The sequence below is a fragment of the Stegostoma tigrinum genome, chromosome 36 (assembly GCF_030684315.1).
Source record: "Stegostoma tigrinum isolate sSteTig4 chromosome 36, sSteTig4.hap1, whole genome shotgun sequence".
NCBI classification, from domain to species: Eukaryota; Metazoa; Chordata; class Chondrichthyes; order Orectolobiformes; family Stegostomatidae; genus Stegostoma; species Stegostoma tigrinum.
The window spans coordinates 3,945,219-3,960,114 of NC_081389.1; the positions used below are offsets into that span (position 1 = coordinate 3,945,219).

General features: G+C 41.5%; 1 protein-coding gene across 5 annotated transcripts in view; it reads right to left on the reverse strand.

Moving 5' to 3' along the window:
• LOC125446724 (zinc finger protein 609-like) overlaps positions 1-14,896 on the reverse strand; it is a 263,833-nt gene that overhangs the window by 12,475 nt on the left and 236,462 nt on the right. For all 5 annotated transcript variants that reach the window (XM_048520481.2, XM_059640201.1, XM_048520480.2 and 2 more), the window contains exons 6-8: positions 10,418-10,799; positions 6,115-6,290; positions 570-729 (exon numbers count right to left, since the gene is read on the reverse strand). In XM_048520481.2, coding sequence (XP_048376438.2) covers positions 570-729; positions 6,115-6,290; positions 10,418-10,799 — 718 coding nt within the window. The remainder of the gene's footprint in view (positions 1-569; positions 730-6,114; positions 6,291-10,417; positions 10,800-14,896) is intronic.

The following is a 14,896-nucleotide window of genomic DNA, read 5'->3' on the forward strand; positions in this document are numbered from 1 at the left end:
TCATCCATCGTATGTTTTGAATGTCATTAAAGATATGTCCGATGGTATTGGTTTTAAATCTGAGATTATCAGCTGTTTGCTATGAGTCATTATGGTTTACAGAATTAGGTCCAGACCAGCCACAATCTCAGTGATTGGCATAAAGATGATGGGCAAAATAGTCTCCCTCTTGTGATTATTTACAGGATCGGTCATCTGTATTAGAAGAACTGAGATCATAAGCCATGGTAACAGTGGAACTAATAACTACTTCCTTAATAGAAAAAGGCCAAATGAGCAATGATCATCAGCAGTCACTCTAGAATATATTTGCTGTCCAGTCACTTCATAGATGTACGTTAAAATTAAACCATTCTTCATTGAAGAATTTCACTTTAAGGGTATGCTAACTGGGAACATATAATACGAGCCGAACACTGGGGGTGGATGCATGTTTGGAGCTTGGCTGCAGTGTAGCAGATCAGTACAATGTTTTCCATGAACTGATGTCTCAGAACTACTGAACTCCACTCACTAATTCTAAATATACCAGTACATTAAGTGTGATTGTGTCTCATCATTAGTCCTACCTGTTGCATACGGTAGGTCATACTGGCCTGGGAGCAACGGGTAACCCATCCCAAGGTGATGATGTGAGGTGATCTGTCGCTGGGACGGTGAAGAACGGGGGCGTTCTTTATCGATCTCTCGCTCTCCTCGTTCTCTTTCATGAGGAGGTTTATCACTTGTCTAGATTTAAAAAAGATTCCCATTAATATTAATTTGCCAATCTACCCCAGTCAGAGCATTCTCGTTTAAGACATCACATTAAGCCTCACTCCCGGAGTCAAATTACTTACCCACATTGCAGTACTACGCAGTATCTGGAGTGCTGTATTGTTTGGGGAGCTGTCTCCTGAAAAATGTGTAAAATCAAGATCCTGCTGCCTATCAAAATGGGCTCAAGGTATCGCACGGCACTACGTAAAGAAGAGCTGGAAATCTGTCTGGTGTCCCAGCTAAACAGTCATTCGACATAGGGAACAATGCATATCAAAAAAAAGGGGATTCCAATTTTCATGATGTCATCAATCGACTGTGAAGAGTACTCATCTCAAGCAAGGGCATGGTAGCACGCTAACTGAAGTGATATTCTTGATATTCACCTTGGTAGGGTAACTATGTTCCCCTTAACCATCCACCTACAAACAGTGCACACCAGGTTAGACTGGGCCAGCAATGGAACAGTGGACGAGAAAGCAGACATATTTGATCCATTGTACATTAAAGCGAGAGATTCGGTACTGGGTTACGGGATATTATGGAATATTACAAACACACAGGTTTCATCTTTATCAAAGTGAGGGATGTCAATGTCAGGGAATCCCAACCCAAAGTGGAGAGCAGTTGAGTGTAGCTCTCTTGTCAACTCAGTCGTATGCCTTTACCTGAACTCATCACATCAGTTGTCTAGGATCCCTAAGGCCTGCTGAGCAAACTGATTAAATACACAAACTGCAGAAAATTTCAGCACTGACTATCTACAGAAAAACTTGATTCGGCCCAAACCAGTTTCATTTTGAATCATTATACTTGGCAGATGGAGGTTTCCAACCACTTTTCAACTGAAGATCACTTTACATTTTAAGGTCATGGCTTAACAGTTTTGAAAATATAAAATTGCCAAGTCCATTACCACATTGTAGTCAGCATCCCTACACAAGATTAATAAGAGATTTTCGCACAATAAAATGCAATTCTTTTTGTCCAGTTCTGGACTCGCTAAAAGATGGCCAGCCTTGTCTAGTTCAGAAACAGTCCTCATTAAGTAAAATTCAAAATGAAAAAATATTAATTCATGTCACTTTAATTTACAATTTAGCAGTGCCACAATGCATTAAATACATGCAATAGTCTTTGGCAGATTTAGAGCTCAGCAGGGTCCTGAACGAAGTTCTACTATAGTTGCATATCAGTATCTAACTGTGTGGCACGACTGTGGCCAATCAGCATGTTTTCTGAGACCTAGTGTAATATCTACTTACTAGCCCTGTCCCTGCGTAGCAGTACTCCTGAATTAGAATGGAGGTAAAGCTGGCAATGCCACCAATTCTTTGCAAAATAAACTTCAACAATTTTGACCAACATAAAGCATTAACTCTAGCCAACAAATTTGTCAGAATAAAATTGTACATGGTTTGTAATCAATCCCCCATTCTCTTCTTTCTATTAATGTTAATATTTTGGAGGTTGAAGGCTGAAGGTTGGCCTTATACAGGCTTATAAAATAATGAGGCGCATGGACAGGGTGAATAGACAAGGTCTTTTCCCCAGGGTGTGGGACTGCAAAAGTAGATGGCATAGGTTTAAGGTGAGAAGGGAGAGGTTTAAAAAGGCTTAAAATGTCTTCACGCAGAGGGTGCTGTGTGTATGGAACAAGCTGCCAGAGGAAGTGGTGGAGGTGGGTACAATTACATTTAAAAAGACATCTGGTTGGGTATACAAATTCAGAACGATATGGGCCAAATACTGGCAAATGAGACTAGGTCAGATTGGGATGTTTGGTCAGCGCGAATGAGTTGGATCGAAGGGTCTGTTTCCATGCTGTATGACACTATTAGCAGTGCATGACAGCTGAACTTCAGTGCTTTATCAGGCAGCCAATATTACATTGGGATGACAGGTCTAGATGTAACCAATCAGGTTAGGAGACTGACCGAATAAGAAAAAGAAGTTTAGCATTTAATTCACATTTATAGGTTACAGTGCCCCTCCGCCCTGTCCCAGCAGTGAACAAACACTGATGAAATATTTAATATCTACCTCTAATCAAGAAACCTACATGAAGAATCAAAATGCAGGATGCCATGTAGGTCACAAGATGATGAAAATTTCCTAGATGAAAACAGGCTTTGCTTGTGAGAGTTTCAGAAAACTGAAAAAGAGGGGGCTCAGAGCCCCATAGACGTCACTGTATGGTCAATCAAAAGACTACACAATCAGCCTAAATTTCAAAGGAGAAAGCAGGGGCAATGGAGGGAGTGAAGGCATCCCACTGGAGATACTGTAGAATGAGGAATACAATCAGAACTATGTAGTAGCAGCTGTGTAAAAGAGAGGGCTTGGGAGTGACACAGGAGAGAAAGATTACCTGTCAGATAAAAGGCCTTCCGGTATTTTGTCCAGGAGCACGAGTGAGAAATGGCCGAGCACAGTTAGACAAGCACTGAAAGACCTGTATTTTACAGCAGACGAAGTGCTGCTGAAAGGGACAAGTGTTGTGTACAGAGAGGAAACTAAGCTGCTTGGAGATATTCCTTTTGAAATGTAAGATCAGAGGGAGGAGGGAGAATGTTCCCTGATTAAAAATATCAAACAGAATCATCTAGGGCAAAGGTGGTGGCTGGACACAGGAAATCAAGAAAATGGAAATTTGCAAGGGATCCAGATTTTTATTGCCATTTAAGAGCAAAGGCGATACAAAGAAGAAAAAAAGAATGGTACAGCAAAGGAATAGGCCCTTCGGCCGACCAAGTCTGCGCCCACCCAATGCCTTTCTAAACTAAAAACCTTTTGCATCCACACAGTCCATATCCCTCTAATCCATGCCTAATCATATACCTGACAAGATGACTGTAGGATGTTGCTCCACCACCCCCTCTGGGCATCACATTCCAAGCACTTATCACCCTCTGTGTAATAAAACCTGCTTCTGACACCGCCTTTAACCTATCCCCCTTTTACCTAAAACCTATGTTGTCTAGTAATTGACATTCCTTCCTGGGAAAACAACTCTGGCTATCCATTCTATCTGTGCCTCTCAAAATTTTGTAAACTTCTATCAAGTCACACCTCAGCCTCTGTCGTTCAAGTGAAAACAAACCAAGCTTGTTCAATCTCTCCTTATGGCTGACATCCTCCAAACCAAGCAACACCCTGGTAAACATTTTCTGCACCGTCTCCAAAGTCTTCACATTCTTCTGGTAGTGTGACAACCAGAACTGTGCACAATATTCAGAATGTGGCCTAACTAAGGTTCTACACAGTTGCCACACATATTGCCAATTTTTATATGCTATGCATCAACCAGCGAAGGCAAGCATGCTGTCTGCCTCCATGACCACTTTATCCACTTGCGTTGCTACTTTCAGGGAACTGTAGACCTGTATGCCTCTGAATGTTACTACTTATAAGGGTTCTTCCATTGACTGTATACGTCTCTCCTGCATTAAACCTTCCGAAATGCATCACCTCACGTTCAACTGGATTAAATTCCACCTGCCATTTCTCCACCCAAGTCTCCAGTCTATCTATATCCTGCTGTATCTCCTGGCAATCACCCAGAGCCCCCAATCACTGTGTCATCTGCAAACTTACTAATCAGATCGCCTATGCTCTCCTTCAAATCACTTATACATATCACAAACAACGCAGCTCCATCACTGATCCTTGTAGAATACCACTGGTCACAGATCTCCAGTCAGAGAAACACCCTTTCATTGCTACTCTCTGACTTCTATGACCAAGCCAGTCATTACCAGCTCACCAAAGATTCCATGTGACTTCATCTTTTGCATTAGCCTGGCATAACAAACCTTGTTAAAGGCCTTGTTGAAGTCCATGTAGACAATCTCCACGCCCTGCCACCATCAATCATCTTTGTCACTTCCTCAAAAAAACCTCTATCTAGTTTGTGAGGCACAACCACCCCTGCATTAAGCCAAGCTGCCTATTGCTAATAAATCCATATTTTTTCCAAATGTGAGTAGATCCTGTCTCTACGTCTGTTCTCCAATAATTTTCCTACACTGACATAAGGCTACCAGCCTGTAATCTCCCATAGTAGCCTTATTGCCCTTCTTAAACAAAGGAGCAACACTGGCTATTCTCCATTCCTCTGGGACCTCTACAAGGTCCAAGCAATTTCCTCCATCACCTCACATCAAGTTCTAGGGGCTTACCTGCCTTAATGCTTTTCAAAACACTCAACACCATTTTTATATTGACATGCCCTAAAATATCAACATACCTCTCCTGAGACTCACCATCCACCATGTCCTTCTGCTTTTGTGAATACTAATGCAAAATAATTGTAAGGTCCTCACCCAATTCCTCTGGCTTCACATATAAATTCCCTCCTTTATCCCTGAGTGGACTTACCCTTTCCCTAGCTACCCTCTTGCTCCTTATAAATATAAAATGCCTTGGGATTTTCCTCAAACCTGTTTGCCAAGGACATTTCATTGCTTATTTTAGCTCTCCTAACTCTTTGTTTCTTTCTTGCTTTCTTTATATTCTCAAGGGATCTGTTTATCTTCAGCTTCCTAAACTTACATACGCCTGCTTTTTTTCCTTTTTTACTAAGCTAACAGTTTCTATCATCATTCAAGGTTCCCAAATCCTGCCAACTTTATCCTTCATTTTTACAGGAGCGTGCTGGTCCTGAAGTCTTGTCAAATGGCCTTTAAAAGATTCCAACATGCCAGTACATATAATTACGATGACCTCCTTTTTGAGAAAGTCCCATGCACACTCGGAGGCATCCTTGATTGTGAAGATTTCAAGCAGTTCAGAAGTTAAAAGAAGTTAAAAATATATGCACTGAGAGTGGGAAAAAAAAAGTCAATGTCAAAGGTGTTCATGAAATTCATCAAGCGAAGATACAGACACTAGGGAGAGACCACAATGGGAAAGACAGGGGGTCTCAGAGCTGCTGAAGAAGAAGAAAAGGAGAAACAATTGGTCAGATGTCAAAGAGAATGAGGAAAAAGGGGAAGTGTGGCATTGAAATACAGGATTAGCTATAATCATGTTGAATGAGACAGTGCATTTGATGGGCCAAAAGGCCTTCACCCACTTCTATTTTCTCTGCTTTTATGATACAAATGAAACATCAATATTACATAGCTCGAACTGACCTGGTCATGCTAACTTGTATAGAAATGCACAGTGTAATGGTTTGGAGACTGAAATGGGTTCTGTACTGAAGCAGAATGAAAGCATCTCATTCAGTCTATAAAATGGTTCTGAATTGGGGGCTATTTGGTTTAACAAGTATCACATGGCATAAAATTGGCTGCTGTGTTCCCAGCAAACAGAGGAGATCTCTGTATGTTGCCAGCCTTGCTTACTTACTGTTGGTGACCTGCTCTTGTACTGACTGGCATGCTGCTGCAGGATATCAAGGGCCATGGATTCTGAACTCGGCTTGCTGCCTACACCAGGGCTCCCACGAGCTCGATCGCTGTCTTCATGCCCTGGAACCTTATTGGCATAAGGTGAGAAAGAGAATCCAGAGGACAAATACGACCCTGAAAAGCAGATTATCCAAGTCAATCAGAAGAGTGACATTAACTCACAATCTAATTTTAAAGGTACATAAACCAGATGTGAAATAAGACAGCCATTGAAATAACAGTCTTAACTACAGTCTATACCTCTGAGAGTTTTCAAGATAGAATTAGGAAATACGTCTACAGAATTGGGAAATACATCCATACTCAAAAGAGTAGGAGGACTTTGGATCTCTCTTCCACAAACAGCAACTATTAACTAAAACCAATAGAGGTAAAATAGGTAAAGTCACTATAAGACCCACAGGAATACCGGGATCTTTCATTAGAACACGACTGGTGGTAGTTTAACCAGGGGGTCACCCCACCTCAGGTGAGAGGACAGGTTGAGAAAGGAGTCCTTCACGGAATCTCAGTCAATGTGGAAATTAAACTCACGCACTTGGCATTGCTGTGCATCACAAACCAGCCATCCAGCTGACACATTTTAAAAAACACCATTAAGGGATACAAGTCACAGACGGACACATCCAGTTTTTCTTTCTGTTCTTTTGGCATGACATTACTGACCAGCACCTATTATCCTGGAGAATAAGGTGGTAAGCTGCCTTCTTGAATCACTGCAGTCCATGCGATGTAAGTACACCCACAGGCTTTAGACTCTCACTCGGACAATGTCTGCCACATTGCTATGGTTCTGAAGTTTCAGGTAAGCCAGACCAGGCAAGGATGGCAGATTTGATGTTTGTGAACAGGTGGGTTTTACTGACAATCTGGTAGTTTAAAGATGATTAATGAGACTAGCATCTCTTCCAGATTTATTAACTAGTTGTATTCAAATTCTCCCAACTGCCTCAAGCAGATCCTTCTGAATTGTGGTACATGCTCAAGGTGTTAAATAACCTATGCTTATTCCTGTGTTCCTGTACAACTGCCAATCCAAATCTCTCGGATTTAATCACGTGCTAATTCTATACTGTAGCTAGCAGGGCACTGTCAAATTACTACAGTGAATTCCTTTTTAGGAGGAGAAAGATTTCATTTTCTTTATTACAATGTCTTCTCACACTGATCATAGAATCATAGAATCCCTACACTCTGGAAACAGGCCCTTTGGCCCAACAAGTCCACACCCAACCTCATAGCATCCCACCCAGACCCATCTCCCTATAACCCAGCTAATCTACACATCCCTGAATACTATGGGCAATTTACCCTGGCCAATCCACCTAACCTGCACATCTTTAGGCTGTGGGAAGAAACCGGAGCACCCGGAGGAAACCACACAGACACAGGGAGCATGTGCAAACTCCACACAGACAGTTGCCCGAGGTTGGAATCGACCCAGATCCCTGGCGCTGTGAGGCTGCAGTGCTAACCACTGTGTCATTGTGCCGCCCCATCTCAGAGTATACTATAGGAGCTAATTATGCAGATGCTGGAATCTATACTGAAAACAAATGCTGGAGACCACAGTGGGTCAGACAGCATCATGGAGAGACAGCAAGCTAACATTTCGAGTCTAGATGACTCCTCATCAGAACTGTGGTGAAGTATGGAGGGTCAACATTTACAGTCTAGATTGGGGGTGGGTGTAGGGTGCTGGTGGAAAAAAGATGTTGATAGTTCAGGTTAAGTGATTGAGGTCTGTACTGAAAATAACAAATTTTCTGAACCAAAACGTCAACTTTCCTGCTCCTCTGATGCTGCCTGGCCTGCTGTGTTCCGTAGCTCCACACTGTGTTGCTATTGTTCTGCCATTCTCACATTCTGATCACTTAATCTGAACTATTAGCATCTTTTATCCACCAGCACTCTACTACCACCACCCTCACAACTCTCCCACCCAACTACAGCATAAATGTTGCCCGCTCCACATATCACTTCAGCTCAAATGAAGAGTCATCGAGACTCAAAAAGTTAGCTTGCTGTCTCCCCATGGAAACCGAAAGAACTGCAGATGCTGTAAATCATTAACAAAAACAGCAGTTTCTGGAAAAGTTCAGCAAGTCTGGCAGCATCTGTGAACAGAAGAGGCAGTTCTGAGGAAGGGTCACTGGCCTCGAAATGTTAACTCTGATTTCTCTTCACAGAAGCTGCCAGACCTTCTGAACTTTTCCAGCAACTTCTGTTTTTGGCTCTTGCCACAGATGGTGTTTGATCTGCTCTGATCTCCAGCATTTGTTGTTTTCAGAATATAATATCCCAGCTGTATTCAGTCAAGTGGTGTCTTTGGGGTATTACTGAATCAAAAGTTTCTACTGATTATTCCAGACAAAAAATAATTCTCACGCTCCACCTAAGTACATACATATTCTTAGGAACATAGGAAGCAAAGCCCTCATGTCAGCACCATTTTCTATTTTGAGAGATCTGGAGCTACAGTACCCATTGAGTGGATTTGATTTCCTGGTAAGCCATAATCAAAATGAATGGAGATGCAGGCTCACAGGGCTGAATGCCAACAATGCTTACATCACATGAAATAATTATTTTAAACAAGATCTCTCGCAGTTTACAGAGAAAAAAGTTCCTCTGTACCTAGACTCTCTAATTTAAATAATTTAAATTGTTACTTATCAGTCATATCTCAATCCTCCTAGTCTTTGTCCTCAAAATATCGCCCTCAAAGCTTCAGTGTGATCCTGATGATTCTGCATTGCACCTCTGGCCAATGCATCCTTCCTGAGACCCAGTATCCAAGACTGAAGGGAATGGGATAAGAATGTGCCTGCATTTAACTGAAGTCAAAATCCCGGAATTCCTTCCTTAATGACATTGTGGGTCAGCCTACAACAAATGGACTGCAGTGGTTCAAGAAGGCAGCTCATCACCACTTTCTCAAGGGCAACTAGGGATGGGCAATAAATGCTGGGCCCAGACAGCGACAGCCACGCCCCATTAATAAATTTTTAAAAATTACAACTGTGTTCTAGTCTGAGAAAAAGTCAAAATTCCATTCGCCCTTTTTCCATTGCTGTTTATTTTTATCTTTTAATGTGTAATCAAACTTTCAAATATCTCTGCTTCCCCTCAATCTGGAGCTATTTAAAATAAACTATGATTTATTCTTTTCCGATCCAAAGTGGATGTGTCAGACTAATCCACGTTGAATTCCATTTTTGGCCAGCTATTTAACTAATGTCCCTATTGCTCCTGGTGTTCTCCCTCCTAACTTAATATGGTTTGCAAATTCAAATCCAACTCTCCATTCCGTCATTTATTTCAGAAGTGTACCCACTTCCCTCACCCCTTTCTCCTCCACGGGTGGAACAGACAAACATGGTTTATCTTAGCTGTAAACACAGTGCGCCCTTAATGTGGCCATCTCTATTACTATCTCTTCCCTGTAAGACTCTTTGATCCTCCTGAAGGTCCACTATAGTGATGACTTTCCTGGAATGTATTGCTTTTTGCCCCTCCCAGCAATAATATAGCTGAGGACAAGGACTCAGCAATGCTAGGCTGTAACTGTGCATCCATAAGTGCTGTGCAATTGGGTGCAACCGCGCAGTTGAAATACCACCTATGAAATCTGCTTAAAACATTCAGCTGGAGTACTGGCACATCATTTCTGCATCACTTCTTTTGAATCAAACATTGAATATTTAAAGAATGAGACAAGAGTTAGAGTGCAATGCTGGTTACATTAAAGGATACTAACCTAGAGGCCAGAGTTGATAATCAAGACAGTAGTTCAAAACAATAAACATTATCCAGAAATAAGAGGAAGTAATGGTACAGTGGCAATATCACTAGGTTAGTAATCAAGAACTTCAGGGGAATGTGCTGATATTATGGTTCTAAATGTCTCATAGGGAAAGAAGTCTGCTGTACTTAGGGTGAACTGAACTACACGTTATTCCAAACCAATAACAATGGGGTTGAAAATTAATTGCCTTTTAAAACAGCATTGCATGCCACTTAGTTTCAGGGAAATTAGGAATGGGTAATAAATATTGGTTTAGCCAGAGACACCCACATCCCAAATACAAATCAAAAGAATTTGTGAGCTGTGCTTCTGATTTGCTACCGTTTTGTGAGTAGTGATGTTATAGTCAACTGTTGCTGAATTTTAACAAGCAGCTGCTGTCTTGGTGACTCATCCAGAATCTTTGCAGCAACAAATGAATGCATGCTTTTACCTGGATAATTCTGCATCATCATTGGCGTCATTCCTCGAAATCCCGGGTGTGGTGTTTCATATGGCTTCCCATATGGATAGCCGTGGACATACGGCATGTAAGATGGGTGTTGAACCATCGAGGAGGACACAGGAATATGAAGTCCTGACCTGGGATCTTTCCCAACAGATCGGCACTCTTCCAGAGAGGTCGAACGGGATTCCAAGCACATGCTGTCTTTGCTCTCCTCTTTAACTGCTATCTCTTTGCTTCTTAGCCGCGAAGAGCTTTCTTCTTTGAATTTCCGGTCCCGCTCCACTTCCTTCCACCTTTCCTCTTCTGCTTTTTGCTGCTCTGAGTACTTGTTTGGATAGACGTAAGACCACAGCCTGCTCTCAGATTCCTGAAAAACACAACACTGAGTGATTCAATTCAGTGCAAAGGACGCTCGCCATTGCAATCATGTGGAAGTGCCAAGACCCTGCCGTACTCTATTCAGGGCCCTGTCAAATCGTGTGAAGCAAACAGCTATGGAATGTCAGAGGCTCCTTAATGACAGTTATAGCAAGCTCTGCAGGGATGAAAAATTGCTTCCCCAAAATTACAATGTGCAACTTCACAGAATCTCAGACCAGATAACAAAGCTTTGTTAACAGTACATGCTACTGCTTAAGGGGTTGATGTAAATATGTAGCTGAATACCCAATTGTTTTGAGATGGAGACAGCAGAGTGAAGCAGTTTGGCTCTTCTTTAGCCTAGTCAATCATCGCCTTCCTAATTAGGAAAACATTGACTGTGGCAAGTGGGTAATTTGTTAATATTGACCATACTGAGCACATTCATTCCCACAAAGTCAGTTCCCTTGACTGTTCTACCAGATGCCTTCTGAAATTCTGATAGCAGCCTCTGTGGAGAAAAGCTAGGAGCTGGGACCTGGCTTGATTGCTGTTAGAGACTACTCTTGATCCTGCGAAGCAGCTCTGCCCAATGAGACAAAGTGTAGTTCCATTAGAAGAAAATATATAGGTCCCAAGATGGGACAGACTCCAATCATGGCTGCATTCCCACAAAATGATTTTTTTGAAGAAACTATATGAAATGGTCCACATAGAAGGGTAAGTGTGAAGGAGTGTGTACAGAATCTTGGGAGAGATGAAGTTTCTACAGTCTGCTTTTACCTTCCCACTATGAGCAGGAGCCAGTTTTGGAAGGCAGGTAGCGCAGGCATTCAGCTGTACCTGCACTGGAACTGGTGACCCCTGAATCACTTGGAAAAAGTGGTATTTGTTTGTTGAACTCTATGAACTCAAGCAGAGACAGTGCCAGAGTGTACTGACAAACAAAAATCTTGTATAACGGCTAAAGACTCAGCCAGAGTATTCTCTTTATGAGAGCGCCTTGTGCTCCCCCAACTCCCAACATTACCTGTTGCAGCATCCTGGAAACTGTGGAGAAATTTACCATTTAAATGACTCTGTAGGGGAGGAGGAGCTCTGTTGGAAATAAAGTCAAGTTCAAAATAGGAACATGGTTTCTCTGTGCAATTTAAGGATGGCTATGGACAGTTACACTTTGCCTTTGAAAGAGGCAGTTTGGGAAAAGAAATTTACCATTTTGCTCTGCGGGATAGCTATTTCACAATTAAGGTAGCTGGATATCACTTCTCAGGAGAATGGCTGCTCTCTTCTCTTCCTGCGTTTTATCCACATTAAGTGTGATTAAATACACTTAAGATAGTGCTGTATAATAAATAAGTTTGTGAGGAGGTGAATGTTGTTGTAAAAAGTCAGACAGCTCTTCAAGACAGAATGCTGTCCAGAGATATAGCTCGAGCGGACCTATTTAGAACTGGCGGACCTATTTAGAACTGGTTAAGGTGTCCCTGAGCATAGAAAGCTCGACCACTTAAGTTTCCTGTGACACAGAAATTACTGGGGCATCCCCATGTCTATGGGAGCTGAAAGACAGTTGTGTGGCTTGTTCCAGATCTCTTACCTTCTGAGTGCAGTTCAATTTTATTTCTAACCCTAAGGTCTGTGCAATATTTTTGATGTTAGATATCTGTTTCTAATGAACCCTATTTCTTACACTTCTGACAGGAGCTTTCTGTTAGCAAAAAAAATTACACCAAGTGCTCACTTCCAAACAGGCTTTCTAGTTTTAAGGTAAATGACAGCTTTACTTGCCTCTCCTGTTCTTTATCGCAGCAGTTTACAATTTAAGGAACACCTCGACAAGCTGCAACCAAACCAATGGAGCAACCTGTTTCTGCTGCTGCAGCTTCTTTCCCCTATCCCCCTCCTGCAGGAATTAAGTAATCTTTAGAATAAGATAACTATCTCTGCCCTATTCGACCATGGAGATAAGCCACAGCCAGTCCTTCTTTCTGTATTTCCTGCAGAAGTTCGCAGGTTCTCATTGGAAACCGAATCCCAGCAACTTCCCTTGACCTGATTTATGAATGTCAATCCTGACTGTGACCTGTACCACCACCCTGGCTGAAATCCACGTAGGCTGACAGTACCCAATTTCGTCTGATTTAGTGAGGAAGTGCTCACTAACATTCAAGGAAGATCTCAGTATTGTTAAAGAGAGGATAGAAAATGTTCAATGATAGTTTTATTACCTAGCTCATGTATGCGCAACAGGGTTTTTAAATTGATGGATACTGTTAAATTAGAAGCATGATTTTTAACAATAAATATCAACACGCAACATCAATACCAGGTGGCACCTCATTACATTTATCACAGTTTATTTGCAAAGACTTATTTAAGTAAGGACTAAATGTACAACAGGTCCATTGCACAATTGTTGGAATTGAATATTAAATACAATCTTGTTGAGTTTTACACCAGGATGAAACAGAGATTTTTTTGGGAGTAATGTTGCTCCAATAATCATCATCATCCTATATGCAAAATCTCAATGATTGCAGTTGAACAGGAAAGGCTTTGGAAGATGAGGGAGATGGTTATTTGTGTCTGATCAACTGAAACACATGGCAGTGAAATTAAGTCAAAGTTGCATTTGAAGCCTGAGAGAATGCAGGAGGCATATTCAATCAAGACCCTCAAAGGAAAACTATCTGATGGGGGGAAAAAAGTTGCAAAGCTTTGCAAGGGGATGGAACTGAGATGGTTGCGTTTGCAGACACCAAGCATGGACACAATGGGCAAAAAAGCCTCCTTCTTTACTGTTCTACAATTCTAACCTACCCATACTGACATAAAAATCAGCAGCTTACATTCTCTTTCAAAGGCATTCTCAACATGGCTTCAGTTAAGGTACAGACACACACAACAGACTATCATAAAATGTAAACATAATAGGTCAATTTAACAGAATAAATTTCATCTCGCACTGCTCTCCAGTTTCTACAATATATGCCACATACTTAGATAAAGACACCTTTTGCAGGTGTCCTCTTTCCAGCTCTCCAGTGAGTTTCTATTGTCCTGGTGTATTCAATTTGCTATTCTCCAACTGTGCAATTTTAGATGCACACAATGCTGAAATCTAATTCAACTCTGGGGAGATTGTTGGTGGTTGGCCCTGAGTGCAGCATTGAGATTCCTTGGTCTAAACATTCTACACCACAGTGAAGACATGAACAAAGTGAAAATTCATCATGTAGAATCCCTGATGCCTCAAAATATCAAATGCTAACACATACAAAACAGTTCTAAGAATGTACTGAACAGAGTGCCTTCCACCACATACAGGATTATAATTCCTGAACACAGAATATGTTTTAGGATCTGCCAAATGGGTTACTGGGAGTGGCCTCTCATCTCTCTCCAGGAATGAAGAAGTAGTTGGTGTCTCGAAAATCCCTTTAGTGATGAAGAATTAAAGTCACTTCCAAGTCTTGGCACAAGATGCCATGAACTGCAATACTGAGTAAATGAGCTAGGCATCAAATTCTAACTCTGTAATCTGCTATAAATACAAAAACAGATAGAATACATGCCACAGCTGCGCAATCAGGAGTCTGCAAACTAAGATTTGCTATATACAATATGGGTGTTCTCTTTTTTTTAGAACACAAATGATTACATAGAAGAATTTTCCCTTTAAGGCCATATTCACATCACATTCTCTGTCTGTGCTTTACATAGAGCTTCCTGCATAGTGAACCTCAAATGACTTTCTACAAATCTGCCGGCAGGGTAACACAAACTCACGAAAACATGTTATGTACTGAATCCACCAGGTGGAAAAATAGACAGTATGTGTTTATGGTGAGCATGCCTGAGGGCCAGCAAGTTACTAAAAAGCACTGCAGTTCTCCCAAGACAAACCTGTTGAAAATAGCTGATAATTGTGACCACAATCAGGTTAATTTGAGGATAACACCAGCAGTCTGAAATATCAATGCGGCATCAATTGCCTTCTCCTCCTCCTACCTCCAACCCCATTACCAAATTAGGAAAAATTGTCAATCCAATTTAGAGCATTTTAATGATGTCAATCATCGCCATGTCTCGGCATAAGAA